Source organism: Quercus lobata, chromosome 4 (assembly GCF_001633185.2).
Source record: "Quercus lobata isolate SW786 chromosome 4, ValleyOak3.0 Primary Assembly, whole genome shotgun sequence".
Lineage (NCBI taxonomy): Eukaryota > Viridiplantae > Streptophyta > Magnoliopsida > Fagales > Fagaceae > Quercus > Quercus lobata.
The window spans coordinates 69,636,409-69,657,059 of NC_044907.1; the positions used below are offsets into that span (position 1 = coordinate 69,636,409).

The 20,651-nt window shown below is 33.3% G+C and overlaps 1 protein-coding gene and 1 long non-coding RNA gene across 2 annotated transcripts; one reads left to right on the forward strand and one right to left on the reverse strand.

The window, feature by feature from the left end:
• Positions 1-6,851: 6,851 nt before the first annotated feature.
• LOC115984001 (probable glutathione S-transferase) lies at positions 6,852-8,311 on the forward strand. The gene is made up of 2 exons (XM_031106878.1): positions 6,852-7,248; positions 7,853-8,311. Exons 1-2 carry the CDS (start codon positions 6,934-6,936, stop codon positions 8,195-8,197), a joined length of 660 nt encoding a protein of 219 aa, XP_030962738.1. The 5' UTR covers positions 6,852-6,933; the 3' UTR covers positions 8,198-8,311.
• Positions 8,312-11,010: 2,699 nt separating this feature from the next.
• On the reverse strand, positions 11,011-14,142 carry LOC115987880. Its single transcript, XR_004091243.1, has 3 exons — positions 13,773-14,142; positions 12,870-12,997; positions 11,011-11,281 (listed from the first exon to the last, which is right to left on the reverse strand). It is a non-coding gene; the product is annotated as an uncharacterized LOC115987880 (long non-coding RNA).
• Between the last annotated feature and the right edge of the window lie 6,509 nt (positions 14,143-20,651).

Here is a 20,651-nt window from a genome sequence, read left to right on the forward strand (position 1 = left end):
TTAGTATACAAAAATGAAATGGTTTTTATGTGAGTGTTGGGCACTCTCTTATTCTCTCTTGAACACATTCATAGAAATTGATTGAGAGACCACACTTCTTGGGCGTTAGTGGAATTGGAGTGAAGATTAAAAGTGTTCCCAAGTACTTCTAATTTTTTGTTTTAAAATTCACCACACCAAGGTACACTCTCTTGTTCTTATATTCTAAATTTTACATAGTACATGTTATCAATTTCAAATGAAATAGATCCATTAATTTTCCATTGCATATGTTTTGTATGCGATAAAAACATGTATTTTTCCATCAAATGGTTTCAGAGCGGTATTCAATTTCGAATCTGTATAACATGTTTTGTGAGTTTTGGAATTAAAGATAATGGTTTCATGTTGTTAGAAGATTATACATTTAATTTTCTGCATGGTTATTGAAACTATGATTTGATGAAAACTAATATTGATGTTATGATGTTGTTTAAATTTGAATTTAAGTATGTTAAATTGAACTTTAAGGCTATAGCATCAATGGAATTCAGTTTTTATATCAATCTCTGTTTATCATGTTCATATGATGGTTGTTTGTTCAAGAAAAACCGTTGAAAACTGTCTTAGAAAATTTCTGGAAATTTGAGTTTCATGAGTTTTGATCGGTCGAAAATTGTTTTCGATCGATCGAGTGAAAAAATGACTAATCTTCTTGATTCGATTGATACCTAAATACTAGTTGATCGGTCGAATGTTCCCTTTTGATCGATCGAACATCGATCGAGTACCGATCAAGCTGCCCTTAAATCCTATTGTATGATGCTATGCATGATATTAAGTATGACATTATGTATGACTTAATATTGTGATTGATAAAGTTGTTTTATTATTATCTAAAACAATGGAAACATGAATATTCGGACATTATCATATAGTCCAAGAGATGCATAGTATATGATTTATGTGAAAAGTCACAGAAGATATAAATCATAAGTTTTTTGTAAACTTAGAATTTTAGTTCATAGTCGGTGATAAAATTAGGCATTTCATCTTCGAATACTATAACATATCAACTAAAATGATTTCTCTTGATCATGGAAATGGAGATTTCTAGTTGATATGTTGATATGTTTAAAGAGTTAGGACATATTAAACTGAACCGCTGTGAGATTTATTATTCTTCTAACGACTGTCAAATGAATAATAAATCTCATGACTTCTATTTGCATGAACTCTTAATCCTAAGAGAATAATGGACCTAATCATGAAGTGTAGGTTGCTCTAATATATCAGAAATGAGATCTAAAGTAATGGTCAAAACCTTAGTATGTTGGGCAGCCACATTTAGTGTTGATGGAACATATATTTTCAAGATGGAATTCATAATCTCTAATAGAGATATAAAATATTCCTTTAAAATAAGTTTAATGAGCTCGGTTATTCAGAGAGTTAGGTCTAGCCACTTTAGTAAAGAATTAATAAAGTATATATTTATGAAATTGGTTTTCATAAATATATGATGAATAACTTAAAAGGATTAAACCGAGTACTCAAGGATTAAGATGTAGTAATCTACAAAGTGGCAGTCTACATTTATTACTTTTTATTAGTACGAATATTTTATGAAGGGGTTGCATGTACAATAAAGTCTTGGGATATAATTTATTAATAAGGTCTAGAGTGCAATTATATTTATATAGTGGTATTAAATATAACTAGTCGCTAACCCGTGTGATGCATGGGAAAACTATTGAAAATAAGATTTTAAAAAGAAAAATTTATTAATTTTAGCTTATATCGAATATTTATTTATGGTTTTTTAAAATATTATTTCAAATCTTCATTTCATTTTTTTTTAGTTGGAATAACTTATATAATTAAATGAAATGCTTATAAATAAGAGATGACATTAATAATATACTATATGTAGTTAGTGATTATTCAAGATATCATTCAAATATGACAATTTTTTGGTTCTAAAAAAAGAACAATATTAATGCATTTAAACACAAAATACTATATTCTCCAATAGATATTACAACTTTAAAACTAAAACATGAGTAGTGATTTTTAATGGATTGGGGTAATAGCACAACTTTTAATAGAAAAAAAAAATTGTTTTAAATTTTTTTGGAGTATCACTATATTAAAAATGCCAAAAGGAAGCAAGAAATTCCACTGAAAAATGCTACAAATACATTTGGGTTTTTTTTTTTTTTTTTTTTTTTTTTTTTTTTTTTTTTTCAATGAGCACGTACATTACTGTTTAGTAGAGTCTTAATACATGGGGGATGCTCCTCCATCCAATACATCATTGTCTAGCAAACCCAGCCAGTTCTTTGCTTCAAATGCTATCTTCTCTGCTAGTCCGTTTGTTCAAGGAAAGCCACAAGAGAAAAATATATTCCTAATAGAAGAACCAACTACCAAGTAGTCTAACATCATTAAGGATGTGGCCAAAGCTCAAATTGGTAGGTCCAGCTGACTTTACTTCATCTACTGGACTATTAAATTCACACTCTATCTCTACTGCTTGAAGCCCCAAATCCATAAAGGCCATGTACACCCTTCAACAGGCTATCTAGACTGATTATTTCTCTAAACTTCCATATATTCCACAGCAAGTGTACAGGTTGTTTGCACCAAATCCACTACTAACTTCAAAGTTTCATCCACATGCCTTTGGTTTCGATTTGACCATAATAGCCAACCTCCACCGCAACTAATACAATCAACTGAATTGGTTAAAACAATTATCAAATATTGGAAATATAAAAATACAATCAACTGGATTGGTTAAAACAATATATCACCTGGGAATATAAAAATACAAAACTTGGGATTATGTATATGATACCATTGAAAGATTTAAATATCATTGTAGGCTTCTTGAATTCCACCCATCACAAAAGCCACGGCTTACATCAAATTGGCCTTTGAAATCTTGATCTCCTTCATCCCTAGAACCTGGAAAATCAAATTTCTAGACTAATTGAAAATTTGTCAATATTTCCAACTATCATCTAACGATGAAATTATTATATCTTTTCAAGAACAAAAAGGAAAACAAAGACCAAATGTTCTATGTAGCAAATTTGAAACCTATCACCAAGAAAAAGAATTAAACCTATTGGAAATTCATTAATTGGTACCAATGCAAGTAATTGGTACGCTAAAATATATTGATGAGTAGATAATGGTGATGATGAGAGAATAAAACTTTATAGGGAAAAAATAATATGAATAAATTACTTGTGTATGCTTTGAAGCTACTACCATTTCTATCAAAATTTTGAGGAGAAAAATAGAATGAAATATATTAATAAAATAAATATATAATTTTTATTATTGATGCATCGATTTCTCTAATCTTAAAGTGAAAAAATAATATTCACTCTCACAACAACTCAAAACATTTACTTAATATATTATATCATCCATACCGTCCAGCCACCACTTCCATTCCGGGTGATCATCTCTAACCACCCTCTGAAATTTTGTGGTTGCCTATGTTTCCTACCCAACTCAAAATTCTGCTCCCCACCATTAAACAAAACTTCGCAAATAAGTCTTGTCACATTTAGAGATCTCAAACCAACCATTTTCATTGTAGAAACCAAAATACACACTCAATTGTTCCACCACTATAAATTATACAACAAATTGAGCTATAGCAAATATTGGTAACACAAAATCTCATAAAGGATTTAAAAGTATATTCCAAGAGGAAAAAAACAACAAATTTTTAATACAAAAAGTTAGAGTCTTCCTTTTAATTTGGAGTATGTACATGTTTTCTTAAAGAATATAATCATATGAAACTTGAAAGCAAGTTCAAAGAATAGGTGCAGTACATAAAAGCTAGTCATTCATTTATGTTGGAGAAAAAAATCCATTCTGGTTCAATTGAAAAAGCATAAAAAAATGACAGTCATGTTTTTACATCACACAAAAAATGACATTGAGAAAATAAGGCCAACAAATACATCTCACCCTGATTAAATCAACAACACAGCATCACATTTCCTACTTATCTTCCTCCTTACCACTGTCTATGTATTATGACTTCTAGAACAACAACAAAAAATCACTTACAAATTTTATCAAACGACGTGTAACAAAAAAAAAAAAAACTTAATGAAAAGAGAGAATTTTAAAAAGAAAAGAGAGTACCATGTTGAAGCAACACCAGTATCAATACAACCAAGGGTTGTTTTTTCTCTCAAGGCTTGTGCAGGCTACTTTGTGCCTAAAAATTGAAAACATAAAATGAGGTTTTTGTAGGTACCTATGTATTTTTCGATTATGAAGTCAACATATTAAAAATATGTAATATGCCTTTTGATTTTGCATAATGATAGAGGTATTTGTTAAAGCTTGCTATTTGTTAAGTCTCTCTTAACCCTCTCTCTGAATCTCTGCCTCAAATTTATAATATCTAATACCATGCCCATCTTGCATAATCATCTATAAATGAGTTATAAAACTCTCAAACAACTATACTGACCAACCCTGACCTTCAAAAAAAATTCCCAAAGAATCCAAAATAGCGGTAGGCCTAACATAACATTCCGTAGGCTATCATATAAGACAACCCAGAGTTTATAATAATTTATAAAAAGGGAAAACCAATGTAAATGAAGACGATAGTAATACTATATATCAAACCAAAACAAACCCAAAATTGAAATCAAATAGAAGAATCCCAGGAAGCAAAAATCCAATAAAATTTGCATAACCAAAAAAAGGGAAAAAGAAAATCCAAGCCAATGTAAAATGAAGATGAGAAAAACACTATATATCAACTAAAACAAACCCAAAATTAAAACCAAATAGAAGAATCCCAAGAAACCAAAAATCCAATGAAAATTGCATACAAAAAAAAAGGGAAAAAAGAAAATCTAATTACAAAAATTTCGTGATTCTTCTTTGCCATAGATTTGACAACAAAGTAAGAAGAAGAAAACGTGGAAATCTGCAAAGAAAAAAAAAAAAAAAACTTAAATCCAGAGCAACCCACAACCACAAACTAACAAAATTCCATGAACAATTGAAGCATATAAAGAGAGAGCAATATATAGAAATTAAGGGGAGTAAAAAACATGTTTTAATTACCTCAAAATAAAACATGATGGGCTGGATTGAGCGATGATGGAGAGGCAAAGAGAAATCGATGCAGTGGTAGTGATCGATGGTGGCGATGGCGGTGGGAGGATCGAGTTTTGGTGTGCTAGTGTATATTAGAAAACAGAGAGGTTGTAGGGTTTAGACGTGAAGGCTAAAGAAAGAGTTGTAACTTGGATTAGGGTTCTAAATTGATAATTCTAATCTATATACATTTTATTTAGCAAAAACGTTAAGAAGAATTAACAAAAAGAAGAAGAAGAAGGTGACGTGAAAGCTGATGGGGGGGGGGGGGAATAAATGGAAAATTTCTAATATAAATAAAACATCAAAAATAATTTTTAAGAAAAGGTGACATGGAAAATTGTGGAACTAACAAAGGCTTCGGTTATATATATATATATATATATATAGATTAATGGTAACTTTGGATTTGTCAAGAGTTGACAGAAAAGCCCAAGGCCTATTGGAGCTAATGTCTTATTTGTTTCTTTTTAGTCCCACTCCAAGCCACATTCTAAAGCCCAATTGGAAAGGCCTAAAAGGGTAGCCCAATTAAATAATCAGTTATAAGGAAAGAAACATACAAAATTTTAGTATTAAAAAAAAAAAAAAATTGAAATGGTTTGTATGTGAGTGTTGGCCACTCTCTTATTCTCTCTTGAACACATTCATAGAAACTGATTGAGAGACCACACTTGTTGGGCGTTAGTGGAATTGGAGTGAAGATTAAAAGTGTTCCCAAGTACTTCTAATATTTTGTTTTGAAATTCACCACACCAAGGTACACTCTCTTGTTCTTATATATTGAAATTTACATAGTACATGTTATCAATTTCGAATGAAGTAGATCCGTTAATTTTTCGCTGCGTATGTTTTGTATGCGATACAAACATGTATTTTTCCATCAAAGAAAACAACTGATTATTAGGGGGGGAAAAGTCAAAAGAGACAAAGTGTCCCGTCAAAGCTAAAACTGAAGCAATCATGTGGGCTACTCCTTGCTATTGACCAAAGTTTTAGGGCCCGTTTAATAAAAGATTTTTAGTAACGTTATTTAAGTTTTATGGAAATACATGTGAGTGAAAAGTTGGTGAAAATACATATTGTGGTGTTTAAACAATAGTTTTAGTTATTTAAACATCAATACGAAACAGGGCCTTAATTGTGTGACAATAGAAAGCCACTCAAAGATTTTTGTGGATGCTCTTATATCACCTGGCAGCTCAGTAACATGGAGGATTACTATTCTTTCAGATTGGCAACATTAATACCAAATTACAGTTATAGTTGGATTCCTAATTCCTAGAGAAGCTAATGTTGCGTTCCACATTTTAGCATCTCGGTCAATATGAAACAGGCTAGCAATCGACTTTGGTTTAGCCATATTTTTTTGGAGCAAGCCAGTATTTTCTATTTTGTAATTACTCTGTTTCCTTCACTATAAAATTCATACGCAGTGGATAAAATAAAAAATAAAAGTCAAGGACGCAACACCCACTCTGTAAGCAATGCTACAGTGAAAAATTATATGAGCAAAGCAATGACATCGACCGGATTGTGAAAGGATCCAGAATCTAAAAACGAATTTGGTAATCAAAATTATTCCACAAGATAGTCTAGGGAGTACCAAAATACTTTTTAGTCAAAGTCATACTTCAGCATTATTTATTTGTTTATTAATGAAATACCGAATTAACCGCCGCCTATGACTATAAATCCACGCTATCTTTAAAGTGCTTTTCGCATACAATCTCTCACTTCTTCATCTCTCCTTTCTTATCCCTGCCCTTTCTATTTTGATTCAATATCTTCAGTTCTTTGACAATGGCGGACGAGGTGGTTCTGCTAGATTTCTGGCCCAGTGTGTTTGGGATGAGGGTGAGGATTGCTCTGGCTGAGAAGGGTATCAAGTATGAGTACAAGGACGAGGACTTGAGGAACAAGAGTCCTCTGCTTTTAGAGATGAACCCCATTCACAAGAAGATCCCAGTTCTCATCCACAACGGGAAACCGGTGTGTGAGTCCCTCATCATTGTTCAGTACATAGATGAGGTCTGGAAGGACAGGTGTCCATTGCTTCCCATTGATCCTTACCAGAGAGCTCATTCCAGGTTCTGGGCTGATTTTGTTGATAAGAAGGTACGTTTTCTGCGATTTCTTTTCACTCTCTTTCCTTTTGTACTTTCTGTTTTTGTTTTTGTATTTTTTTTTAGGATTAATATTAAGTTAGATTCACCAGATTTCTCTGGAAAAAAAAAATATATATATATATATATATATATTATTATGCGTTTAATGTTTAGATTCTATTAGAGTTTAGTATTTTGCAGGTCTTATTTATAATGGCTATTAGACATGATGACTCTAGTACTTAATTTGACATTTTGACCAAACATGATTAAAGTTTGCGAGTTCTAGCAGATCATAGAAAGTGTTGTGATTGAAAAAAAAAAAAGAAAAAAAAAGAAGAAAAGAAGTGATTTTAAGTCCAATATACTGAGTCTTGTTCTTCTATCCCACAGTCAATAATGTAAGTTGATTTACCACGGATTTAATATATTTGAGTAAGATTAATGTCCTGCAACTTAGAGCATCTTATATGGGCCTTCCGCCTTTGCTAAGGTTTAAAGAAATAATCTCCTAGCCCAGTGGACTTGATTTGAAATTCACTACTGTCAATGTCATTGTTCATGCACGTTATATAATATGTGGGAAGTGGTAGTAAAATGTGTGGAATATGTAGGTTATTGAAGTTTTAAGGAAGATATTGTTCACAAAAGGAGAAGAAAAAGAGCCAGGCAAGAAAGAATTCTTTGAAATCTTCAAGATATTGGAGGGAGAGCTTGGTGACAAGCCTTACTTTGGGGGTGAAACATTTGGGTTTGTGGACCTTTCTCTTATCCCCTACTACAGTTGGTTCCATGCAATTGAGACCTTAGGAGAATTCAACATAGAGGCAGAGTGCCCCAAGATTGTTGCATGGGCTAAGAGGTGCTTGCAGAAAGAGACTGTGGCCAAGACTCTTCCTGACCAGAAGAAGGTTTATGAATATGTTGAACAAATAAGGAAAAGGTTTGGCAATGGTTAAGCCCAAATCTGGAAGTACTTGCATTTCTGAATGGTTTTGGATGGTTGTGTAATCTTGTTGGTTACATTTTGTGATGTTTTAAGTTTGAGTTTGTTTTGGCTAATAAAAAAAAAAGATGGTTGTGTTTCATATGGGTCCGTGGAACTTGTAAGACACATCGCTGTGTCTGCTAAGCTTTGAATCTAAAGGGGTATTGTAATAAGAATCACACTTTGTTGTGTCTACTATGTTTTAGATGAAATTGTATCCTCATGCCTTTGGTGTGTGTAGACTATCGCTGTAGACTATTTGTTATATGAAATGACCTTTTTCATCTAATTATTGAGTATCTCTATAACAAAATAAAGATTACTCTGCTTTAAGTTTATAATGCCATTCTCTCTTACTGCATGCTCCTCCACGGTGCACTGCATTCTTTATAATTCCTTATAAACATTGTGCACGTTGTAGAAGGTTTTTTTACCTGTTTTCATAAACCACCTACAAGAGAGTGGTGTCCCACTTTTTCCCCGTTTCTATAACTTAAGTGTTGATTATTGTCCATTATTATATTGTTAATGGGTGTGAGTTAAACCTAGTTTCATTTAGTTTACATTTTTAACATTTGTTTTTTTCTCTCTTAGGGATATTAATAGCTCTCTTGTGGGATCTCTTTACACTACACAAAAGAGAGTTTCTTCCTAAACTCCATCCAAAGTGATAGGCCAAAAACAAATTGACCCCCTTGTGATTAATTAATTGATTAATTAGCCAAGTATATTAATTAATCAAATTAACATACAAACACGTGGTAGCATAAACAAATCACCAATAAGCTAATTATGCAGCAGGAAATAAATTTGACACGGTGATTTGTTTACAAATGGAGAAAACCCAACAGGAAAAACCCCACTGGATGATTTTCAAGTCACCACTTCCGAAATTCCACTATTATCAAAACTAGCATTTAACCCGCGCAATGCGCGGGATCATTTTATAAATTAGAAAACAATCAACTTAACATAACAATACATTAAAATTCAAAATTCGTCAAGGGCATGTTGTACAGGCCCTCATTTGTCCTACTTGCAAGAATGCTATCTATAAAATACAATATCACTCCAATTAAAATCAACTCCAATTATCTTTATAGAATTTAAAAAATATATATCATATGTTACAATGGTGTCCATCTAGAAACAAAATATCAAGCACGTAGTGTGCATTATGTCATTGAAAACACATAGGCACCAACCCAAAGCAAATTAACCAAAAATTAAAGCCCTTTTATGTTGGGGTGATTTTTTTTTTTTTTTTTTTTTTTAATAATAAGTTTTGGGTTTATAGAGATAAAACATAGCCTTAACTCACTGCACATACTCTGAAAACATTTTGGTTTTTCACTCTTCCATTTTCAATTTCCATGTTAATATGTCAACCTTACCACACCAATGAGCCAAGCTCATCTAAGTAAAACAACTTTAAATTGTTAACTGCATGCTAGATCCAAACATAATGGCCACAGTTAGAACTTAGAATTAGTGGAGTCAATGCCAAAAGTGAACTCTAAAACAAATGTAAACTACCTATGCAAATTGACTCAAGATGTAACTAAGCAAATGAATTAATAGGTGGTTTGAAACTGAAGCATGAGCAACAATTAACTTTAAAAACCAACCCCAAATAGCAAGCCCACCCAAAAACTAAATGCACAATTCAGTATACTTGTATAAAACTAAAAATACAAAAATAAAAATCTATAAACTTACCTAACACCAGCATCACCAATAATATCAATTGGCATACCAATCAAAATGTGCATAACCAAGCATTCTAGCCATAACAACTGGGACAATGCACTTATCTTCATTTCAGGCCTCACCATACCCATCAACACCACACCAATACCATTATTGATTGTACCATAAGTAGCTCTCATACCTAAAAGCACAAAAATCTAACCCAAAACAGACAAAAAAATAACACAATCCCTTCCAAAAACAAAGCAGCTACTTCTATTTTCTCTCCCTAACTCTTGCATTTTTGTGGTTCTATTAGTCTAACTTAAACAACCTAAGATTGAAAATTGCATTTAGATTGAAAATAATATGACACAAAACATAGAAATTAAAAGTTATCAAAATACTTGTAGCAAATAAGCTATTTAATAGAATTTGCAAATTACAAATTTCTCAAATGAGCATTAAAACCAAATTATGCTCAAGTAGAAATTATCAATCAAAAGAATAATGCCTGCTACAAAAGAATTTACGATAGATATAGGATGGCAAAATGCAGAGAAATAAGTTTCAAAGAACAAAATGCCCATTGTTCCTAATTTCCTATTTCTTTGCCAAGTTTGCATTCTATTACATATTTGAATATATATTTTTTACATGTTCAAATATATATATATATATATATTAAAAAATCAAACTTACCATTAAATTATGATATTCATTGTAATGCAATTACATGCCTCAATCACTGTGATTTGTGAACACTTTGACCTTTACATCACAACCCCAGGAAAAATAATTAAAAAAAGAAGCCCTCAAAGAACTTGTAAACAACGAAATAAAAAGAACATAGGGAACCAAATTATAAAGAGAAGCAAAATGTGATAAATAATACCTAGTATGAATTTCAAATTAAATACATAGATAACTATCACAATCAAATTTATAAATGATTGACTTATAGTATATTTATGAACTGCATCAATAACTAATAAGCTGAATTTTTGGGGAAAAAAAAAAAAACTGGTTCAATGAATGAAGCAACTTAAATTATTGATAATGAGGAGATATTTGATAGAATTTTAAAAACAATAATTAATTAGAAATAGATAAAAATAAATAGGTTTAGAAAGCATAATTACAACTATAATTTCCAAAACAATATGCTTCTTACAAATATATTTCTTTCAAGTATATTATAAGCAACTAAAGTGGTTGGTAACATCCCCTGTGATGGATACAAAATATTAGCCAAAAAAAAAGAAAGTTAAAAAGAAAATGATTAGAATATCCTTGGAAGAAATTTGGTGGAGAAGGCAACTTGGTTGTTGTCAGCTTCATGTTCTTTGTCTTAAAACTTCTTCATCTGAGAAGAAATAGATCAAACGAAGCTATAGTTTAGATCAAATGAAGCTAATTTATCCAAAAAGAGATAAATAAAATGAGCCTAAATTAAAACTGCAAATATTTAAGAAGTTTAGACATCAAATTTAGCACCAACTTTGATAAGACAATTACAATTATAACCATTACAGCCTAACCTCAAGAAAATTTCCTCAAGAGCAAAATAGTTGTAGAACCCAAATGATATGTTTCCCATATTATGTTCAACAAATTCCAAGTGGGAAAAATTCATCTAAAAAGCGTGATGCACTTCTAAGAAACTCGACAAAAATTAAGATTGTATCCATCAACTTCTAAAACAAATTTATACAATACCGAATAGAAACCACTTAAAAGAAACCATAAAGAGCTGCTTCTTTTTTTCTCTCTTTAATATTGAAGAATGATGTACAATACGATCAAATTAAGGCTCTATTTGCATCCATATAAGATATTATATAACTCAACCAAAATATAAGCGTTTAAAGCCTATAGGGATTCTCTATAAAATAATTTATTTTACTGGTCTCATAGAATGCAATAGGAATAATGATTTTGTAGCCATAAGTAGAGGTGCGTAAATCATAATTGCTCATCCATCCCCCATAAAATTCATTAATTTATACATACACGGGTAAATGCTACAGTGTATATAAACATGTTAACCACGATGAACATGAATGTGAAACATATGTCAAAGTAATAACATGAAGTAACATCTTTTTATCTACTAAAAAGAATTGCATTTAAATTTTCAATTAGAATTGCTTAAAATACTAATGGCATTTGCTAATTAGTTGCATGCTACATCAATTAAAATTTTCAATTAACATAACATTTATCCTCAACTCCACAAATTATAAATGACTTCAATAAAACAAAACTTAGTTGAAGTCAAAAGGGGGCACCACTAATTGTCCTTGAGCGAAAAAAATTGAAGTTATATGATACATCAAAACAATTTTCCTTTAAACGTAACATTTATCTTCGACTCCACAAATTGCAAATAATTTCAATAAAAAAAAAAAGGAAGTACCAACTCACTTTTAGTTAAATAGTGGCAGCACTAAATATAACTAAACAAAATAGAAAAGAAGAAATTGTTGGACTTAGGAAAGTACTAATTGCAAATATTGCTTGCGATTAGCTTTCACTGTTTCAATGTTTTAAAGCATAAAACCCCACCATAGGTGATTTATCTGTATGAAAAAAGAAAAAAGAAAGAAAAAAAAGGCATATCACTGACATAGTCCTTATGGAAAAAAGGACTAAAACTTTGCACAATAACTGAAAAGAAAAAAAAATTTAAAGTAACAAAAAAAAATATTGAACAAAACTGAAACCAATAAATTAGCAGTCCTTTTTTGCTTAGTTTTTTCTACAAACAAAACTAAGTTCGAGTGCTTTCAAAGAAACTAACTATCACTACTTGATATAAAAAGAAATCAGAAACCTTGACATCAAAGACATGTACCTCACCATCTTTGTCTGAGACCCCAACATCCAAAGAAACTAACTATCACTACTTGATATAAAAAGAAATCAGAAACCTTGATATCAAAGACATGTACCTCACCATCTTTGTCTGAGACCCCAACATCGCCATTCACATCCAGTGGAGTGATGTCCCTCTACTTGTGAACTGCAAACTCAGACATCCAAACACATCAAATTGTGCCCACAACTAAAATGATAGTACCTATACAAAATAAATTTGACATTAAGTCCTTAAAATCGACACAATAAGCAACAAAATAATAATAAATCAGAAAGCGTTAAAAATATCCATGCATTCTAATTTTATTACTTCCATTACTACTTAGAACCAACTTAGCTTCTTCCTCAGTTAGACTTTGTTCCACGTGGAGATTTATATAACAGTAAAGTAAAATCACAAAAGTTAAAGGGTAATTTCATCCTATTATTCATTTCTATTAAGGGTTGGCAAAAAGAAATAGGAGGTATGTTATCAAAAGCAAATTCTAAAAAAAGAAGAAAAAGAAGAGCAAAACACCTAGGCTTTTTAATAGGCATTTTAACAAACACTCTGCGTTCAGGATACCCTAAACAAAACAACTTCTAACCAAAATCCCTCAAAACCAAATCTAACCCATCTGTTTAAACTAATTGAACAAAACTACTCCTAATCGAAAAAACCTAGATCATGACAACATCCCTCAAAGAAATCCACGTTAATGCTTCTAAAATACCTAGATAAGGAAGAAGCCCAATTGCCCTGTTCGTGTGGCTTATATTTTTTTTTCTAGAATATTCTATTGCTCTATTTTTAACCGGACACCATAAATAGATACCCACACATCAATTTATCCAAATACCCAAAACAAAACCAAATCTATCTCAAATACCTTAATCTGAAATATGACCCAGAAATTTAAATAAAAAAAGAATCCAGCCAAATTATAAGAACCTGATCATAATTGATGCACAAACTGAAAAGCAAAGAGAAAACTAACTAGTAGAGAAATTGAAAGACGTTCTCTGATTGCAAACTATGGATACATGGGCAATGGAAGTTTTTTATTTTTTTATTTTTTATTTCCTTTTAATCGGGTTGATTGGGATTGAGGCCAAAATTAAGTTCATTATCGGGTTGTTTGGGTTTTTCCCGGCGGTATATGGGTGGAGGCTGGGCTGATGGAAAGAGAACTCAATGGCTAGGGTTTTTGCTTTTAAGAAAGACAGAGAGAACGGCTGAATTTATCGAAAGAGAAGGAGAATCGGAACGGAAGAGACTGTGTGTTTGCAGTTTTGGTGGTCGGAGTATGGCGAGGGAACGGTGGAGGCAGTAAGCTCTCTGCCTTACGATTACAAACTCTATTCTCTCTTTCTCCGTATAGCAAGCCTTTGTTTTCATTGTATTTTGGCCGGTTAGATTTCCTTTTATATTGAGCGGTATTAAATAGTGTTTTAGTGTGACCCAAACGGCGTAATTTATTGCTTTTTAACTTATACGTGTCAGAATTTGAAGGGGCCATTTTTCCTAACGTGGCTGCACCTCCTTAAAAGCTTCTGATATTATATATAGTATTAGACAAGCAGTTACAAGTAAGGGAATCTCAGTATCTTGTACCAACTTACAATTGAACCTTTAACCCAATACCCAATTGGACTTGTTCTATAGTAACAATTTCCCCTTTTGATGCACGGCTCCCAAGTACATGACTAACCAATGCGCAAATCCTAGTACGCGATTTCAATCACCAACTTGAGAAGGTTGTTAGCTGCAAAGTTCTTCAGTTCATCCCAACGATGAAGATCAAAAAGATGCTTGGTCACAAAACCCTACGGTGTACATACACAGCAACTTCTTCACAAGAATGATCAACTAGGGCAAAACTTTGTCTCTGGTTACAAATTGCTTGAACAAACTTTGCTCAACACTTGTGCAACTTGTGTACCCTTTAACGGCCCTTAAAATAATCATTTTATATGTCTAGGATTAGAAGAAAAGAAAGCCTAAACACATAACCACGGATTATAGTCAAAATAGAACTGGAATTCTGTTTTTCATAAAGCTCGACAGATATCTGTTTGTTGAGATGCTGTCTAGCAGCTATCGAGCCACGGGGCTGGAACAGCTTCTTAAGCTCGATGGATAGCTAGCTGTCGAGCTTTAATGAATAGCACTTCTTCAGCTTGAATCTTGGACAGACTTGCATGTCTTTAACACTTGATCTTGAAACACAGTTTTTTGAAGTATTAAACACATCCTAGATCTACCCTAATACAAGTAAATTGCGTTTTGTTAAAAGATTAGCCAATTACATAAAATAGTGACATATGTTCCTAACAAATGAATCACAAATATCCTAACACAGAGCCACCTTGTTTCCTATAGCCTTCCACTCTTTGAATAAATAATAAAAATAAAAATAAAAACTTTCCTATTTTCTGGGTATACATAGGAGGTATTATTTGTTGTGGAGCTTTTACCTTACAAATTTGTATATATTTGTCAAGTATACAACAAGCGGTTATTTTGTTGTACCTGGAGGATGATGTTAATGTGCCAATAACTTCTCCCACCGATAATACTATCAAGAAAGATCGAACAAAGTTAATCTTTGTCATCAATGTCGTCGTTGGAACTAATTTTATACCATTATTTTTTATAACCTCTCATAATTTGTCTGAAGATGGCTTGATCATGTGTCAAGTGAGGGCTAGGTGAAATTATGCAAAATTGCGGTCTATATAGTTTTATGACCAAAAGTTACACCACTTGACCAAAAATTGTAGTCTATATAGTTTTATGACCAAAATTGTTAGGGTTATATTTTGTGTAATTAGCTAATCTTTTGATAAAATGCACTTTACTTGTAATTGGGTAGATCTAAGATGGGTTTAGTACTTCAAGAAACATGTTGTTCAAGTTAAGTATTAAAGACATGAAGATTGGTCCGAGAAACAAGTGAAGAAATGCTGTTCATTAAGTCTCGACAGATAGCTCGACAGATGCCTGCTATCAAGACTTAATATGAAGCTCGATAGATAGCTCAACAGTAACTTGATCTATCGAGAATTACGATTTCAAAATTTCCAAATCTGAAATTCAACCTAGCCTTGCATATTTGCTTGGCGTTTCTTTTATCACCACCCTAGACACATATAAAGCTCATTTTAAAGGCTGACACACACGAATACAGAGACTAAGAGACTTATCTTCTCTGTGTGAAACTACTGCGCTTGTATGCCATAGGGATTTGTAACCGAGTGATTCCAAATCTTCATTGTTGATTAAGTGAAGAACTTTGCAGCCAACAACATTTGTTCAAGTTGTTGGAGTTAGTTATGTGCTTGGGATCCGTGCAAAAGGGTTAGTCACAAATTGGAGGTTTGTGCGTCAAGGGAAAGAAGGATACTACAAGATCAAGTCCAACTGGGTATTGAAGCGAAAGTTCAACTGTAGGTTGGTATTTCAAGATAGGCCAAGGGTAGTTAGTAAGATTCCTTATATTTGTAACTGCTTGACTGTTGATTAATGGATTCTTGGAAGTGATGACCTTAAAATCACCCAGTGTGGTTTTTTCCTTGTGAGATTTTCCCCATTCGCCAACAAATTATCGTGTCAAATTTATTTTCCGTTGCATTTTGTATTTTTAGTGATTTGTTGGTGCCTCCACGATTTGCATGCAATTGAACCTAATTAATCAACTTGGGTAATTGAATTAATTAACCGGGATCAAGCTATATTAACCCAACAGTGATTACTACCCCATGCTCTATATATATGTTTTAACTTTCACTTCAATGTTAACTTCATATTTTTCTGTTAAAAATACTAGAAACCCTCTAAGTCTTCTTCATGATTGCAATGTGTAGAATCCAATATATTTGGTTGTATTTTTTGGACAAGTTTATAAAAAATCTTTAACAACTTGATTGTGGGAGCAAATATTGTCTAAAGAAAGCGATTTCATCATGCCTTCAAGCAATTAAAATTATTGTTTGTTCTTTAAATTTTCTTGTTTCTTTCATTGTTCATGCCATTGTTCTCCCATGATAAAAATCCGTCATTCTTCGGTTATTGTAATTATCAAATTATAAATAATAAATAAAATAAAATTAGTGGTTAAGATAATCTTGTTATTGAATATAATGACACACTTTATAAAATAAATAACTTTACTATTAAAAAAAGTACTAAAATATGGGCAAGTTAAAAAAAAAAACTTTTGTAAAAGGTTCATATGTGTTTTATACGTTTAATTACAGAAAATTGTGTGATATGCAAAACTTTTATTATGTGTTTTATATGTTTAATGGCAGAAAACTTTTGTAATGTCGTATACTAGTCACCAATCCATGCTATGCACAGGAACATATCTATTTGTGAAGTAAACTAAAATAATTTATAAAATCTTAAATTGAATAAGAAACTATACCATTCCATGATTTGCTCTTGTATGACTTTAATTTGTGTTACAATTTGATGAAGAAGTCATTATTTAATCATGAAATGGCTTACAAAATATTTGTCAGACAGTTTTAAATATTGCAAAAAATTAGCTCAAAAATTCAAATATTAAAAATTCGAAAAGACCAAAACATATTAAAGAATTAGATGTGTCTAGAAATTTTGATTGAGTTTAACCAAGTTTGACCCGAAGTTGATCCTAGGTGGGTCCAAAAGCCCTAATTTTGATCTGGTTGCTGGAACGGGTTGAAACTAATGCCACTGCAAAGATTATCGAATTCTCATTCCAACGACTATTCATGGGTCAAAATCGGAGTTAGAACAGCCGAGATATCATGAAAACTGGAATTACGCACTGATCAATGCACCATAAACTTCCGAGAGCCATAACTTTTGATCTGACCATTGGCTTTTTGAGTTCCATACCTTTTTAGAAACTGAAAATCAAGATATTTCCAAAGGAGTCAAGATCAGCCAGATCGGAGGAGGATTGAGGCCAGCGGCCTTACAATGGCTGTCGCCTCGATTTTCATTCCCGTGGCTATAAATAGCCCCAGGCATGCCCCAAACAAGAGGACACACATTTTTCTGAAATATTCCTTTTGCTCAACTGCTCTCTACGTTTTTTATCTCTCCCAAACACCTAAAAAACCCAAAAACACTCCCAAAAAACCACATCAAAGTCTCCTGATTCTTCCATTTTCACCAAAACACAAGGTATTGCTTTTGCACTCAATCTTCCTTTCCTTGGTTCTACACTTTGGATTTGGGGTTTAGGGGTGTGGATGTAGCTTTTTAGCTATGATCCACACCCCTAACCTTCTAAATCTTTTCCCTAGCATGTTCTTTCTCTTTCTACCATGATAATATGCTTTGTTGCTTTCTTTGACATGTTTCTTCCTTTATCTTGTTTCTAGCATGTTCTTTGTTTAGATCTACATGCTTAGGATTTTTATGCCATGTTTTGTGCTTATATCTAGGTCTTTACATGATTATATGTTTAGATCTACATGCTTAGGGTTTTATACCATGTTTCCTTTGTTTTGTTCCTCTTTTCACTTTGTTTTTATGTTAGGGTTATGTGCTCATGTGCTTGATACCATGTCTATGGTTATGCTTTGCTCGAATCTATGTGCTTGTATGATTTTTGTCATGTTTTATGCTTAGATCCACATCTATACATGCTTATATGCTTGGATTCATGTTCTTTCGTGTTTATGTGCTAGCTTTCACATGTTCACACACGCGTTACCATGCCTATGCTTAGATCTAAATTTTTACAGGCTGGCGTGCTCAGATCTAGGTTTTCACATGCTTTATGCCAGCTTCCATGTGCTTGTGTGCTCCGTGCCATGTTTGTGTGCTTAGACCTAGGTTATGTTTGTCTTGCCATGTGCTATAATAGCCCTTTTGTTGCTTTACCTTTCTTTCTTTTGTTTTGGCCATATGGTTAGGACCCGATCTAGACCTTGTGGTCTTTGTCATCATCCATATACCTTGGCCCATATCAAAGGGTTTGGATCACCCGTTTGCATGTCCATGCTTGCTTACTTGCTTCTATGCTTTATCTTCCATGCTAGCCTCTCTAGTTCTAGGCTTTGCTATACTTGATGCCCTTAGCAGGTTGTGGTTATGTGGTTACATCTGACACCCATGAGGCCTTGTTTGGATGTAACCACTTGGGAGGCATCTCTGTGATGCTGGTTGCTTCATGCATACCTCTCCCTTCTCCACTCTGTGTGATGATATGCTTACCATGCTTGTTTATACCACCCGTTGGCTTTCTATGCATCTTTATACACTTGCTTACATGTTCATGCATGACTCTTGCTTGCTAGTGTGTCGTCCATGCTTCAACACAATGAAGTAATGGAAATTCGATCCAAACCTACATTTGGCCCTCACAGACACTCCCTTTTGTGCGTTTTCCTTGCTTGTTGGTTAGCTTTCTTGCTTTTGTCACATGCTTGCTTGTTTGCTTTGCGCCTTTGTGCTTTTATCTACACTTTTTCCTTCCATTGCTTGTCTGCTGGTTTTCTTGTCTCTGCCTTTGCATGTACACATATGGAGTGAGGATGCATGGAGCTAGGGCATGATCTCCTAGGCACAAGAAAAAAGGTCAAGGATGCGAGCATGTGGTCGAGCCAAGCGATTGCAGTTAGTAGGTTTAGGAGTTTAGCCTTTTCCTTTTGGTTATGTACTTTTTAAACCCCCTCCTTCCTCTTTCCTTTCTCCCTTAGATTGTTTGTATTAGGTATATCATGCCTTGTACCATTCGTCCTCATCTCTAGAGTATGGCGACCCCTGTTTATTTTCCTACATCTATATTGTGGGCCATACTCTAGGGATGTAGGCATTTACTTTCCTACTCTATGTGCTACCATTGTGCATGGTGCATGTATATATATACCTGCTTGCCCCTTTTTGGTGTGATTGTCATGATCCGTATCACTTAAGGCTAGCAATGCCTAGTTTCTGTCGCAAAAGTATGGTGACCTCTCGCCAAATTTTCACAGTGGAAATCTAGCACTTTGCTCGAATGCCTTAGGAAAGCACAGATTGGGACCACCCCCTTTCAAAACCAAACCTCAAAGCCCCCATGCATGCAAAGCCCCAAAAGCCAATGCCAAAATCATGTTTTTACTGCCAATCTCAAAAAATTAAGGTTTTATCAAAACAAAGGACTGTCCTTGGGACAAGTGTTGTGGGGTGCCTAACACCTTCCCCACACGTAACCAAACTTCCAAACCTAAGAATCAAAATTTTTTGTCATCCACATTAGATTAAGAAAAATGACCTTTTTCATAACCTAGGATTGGTAATAAAATCAACTAGAAATAGGTGACCAATCACACCTTAGAGAAACCAATGATTGGTGGCGACTCTACTTTACCTTTCGTAATCATCTAAAATTTGGCCTAGATTCCTACCATAAAACCAAAGGTAGACCTACCTTCCACCACTGAGTGAGAGAGCACCAAAAACTCCGCGCAAACCATACACATTCACATCGAGAGGGGCCTCCAACGGACCCTTACGCACGTGAGTTATTGCCACGGCGAGTGGTCGAACGAAGGCCCATGACGGTAGCGGTTTTCTTTCCACCACCAAAGATCGAGGCTAGGCGTCAACAAATTGGCGACTCCACTGGGGATCGATGAGAGTTTAGCCTTTAGACCTTTTAATAGAACCATAATCTTTAGACATTGGCTTTTAAAAACATAGAAATTGGTGTTGGCCTTAGGGACTTTCCTTTTGAAAAAGACTTCTACTATATCCTAGTAGACCATTTTCAAAAGAGCAAAAATCTTTTTTTTTTTTTTTTTTTCCAAAAATCCTTTTTTAAGAAGGGAGGCTTTGAGGTATTTTCATATAGGGCTTTACAGCTTTCCTTCACATGCTTTACCGCTTTCCT

Bases quoted from the DNA above. Each gene is read 5' to 3' on its own strand.
- LOC115984001 (XM_031106878.1), top strand. From the start codon at position 6,934: ATGGCGGACGAGGTGGTTCTGCTAGATTTCTGGCCCAGTGTGTTTGGG. The intron at 7,249-7,852 runs GTACGTTTTCTG...TGGAATATGTAG, and splicing joins CTGATTTTGTTGATAAGAAG to GTTATTGAAGTTTTAAGGAA.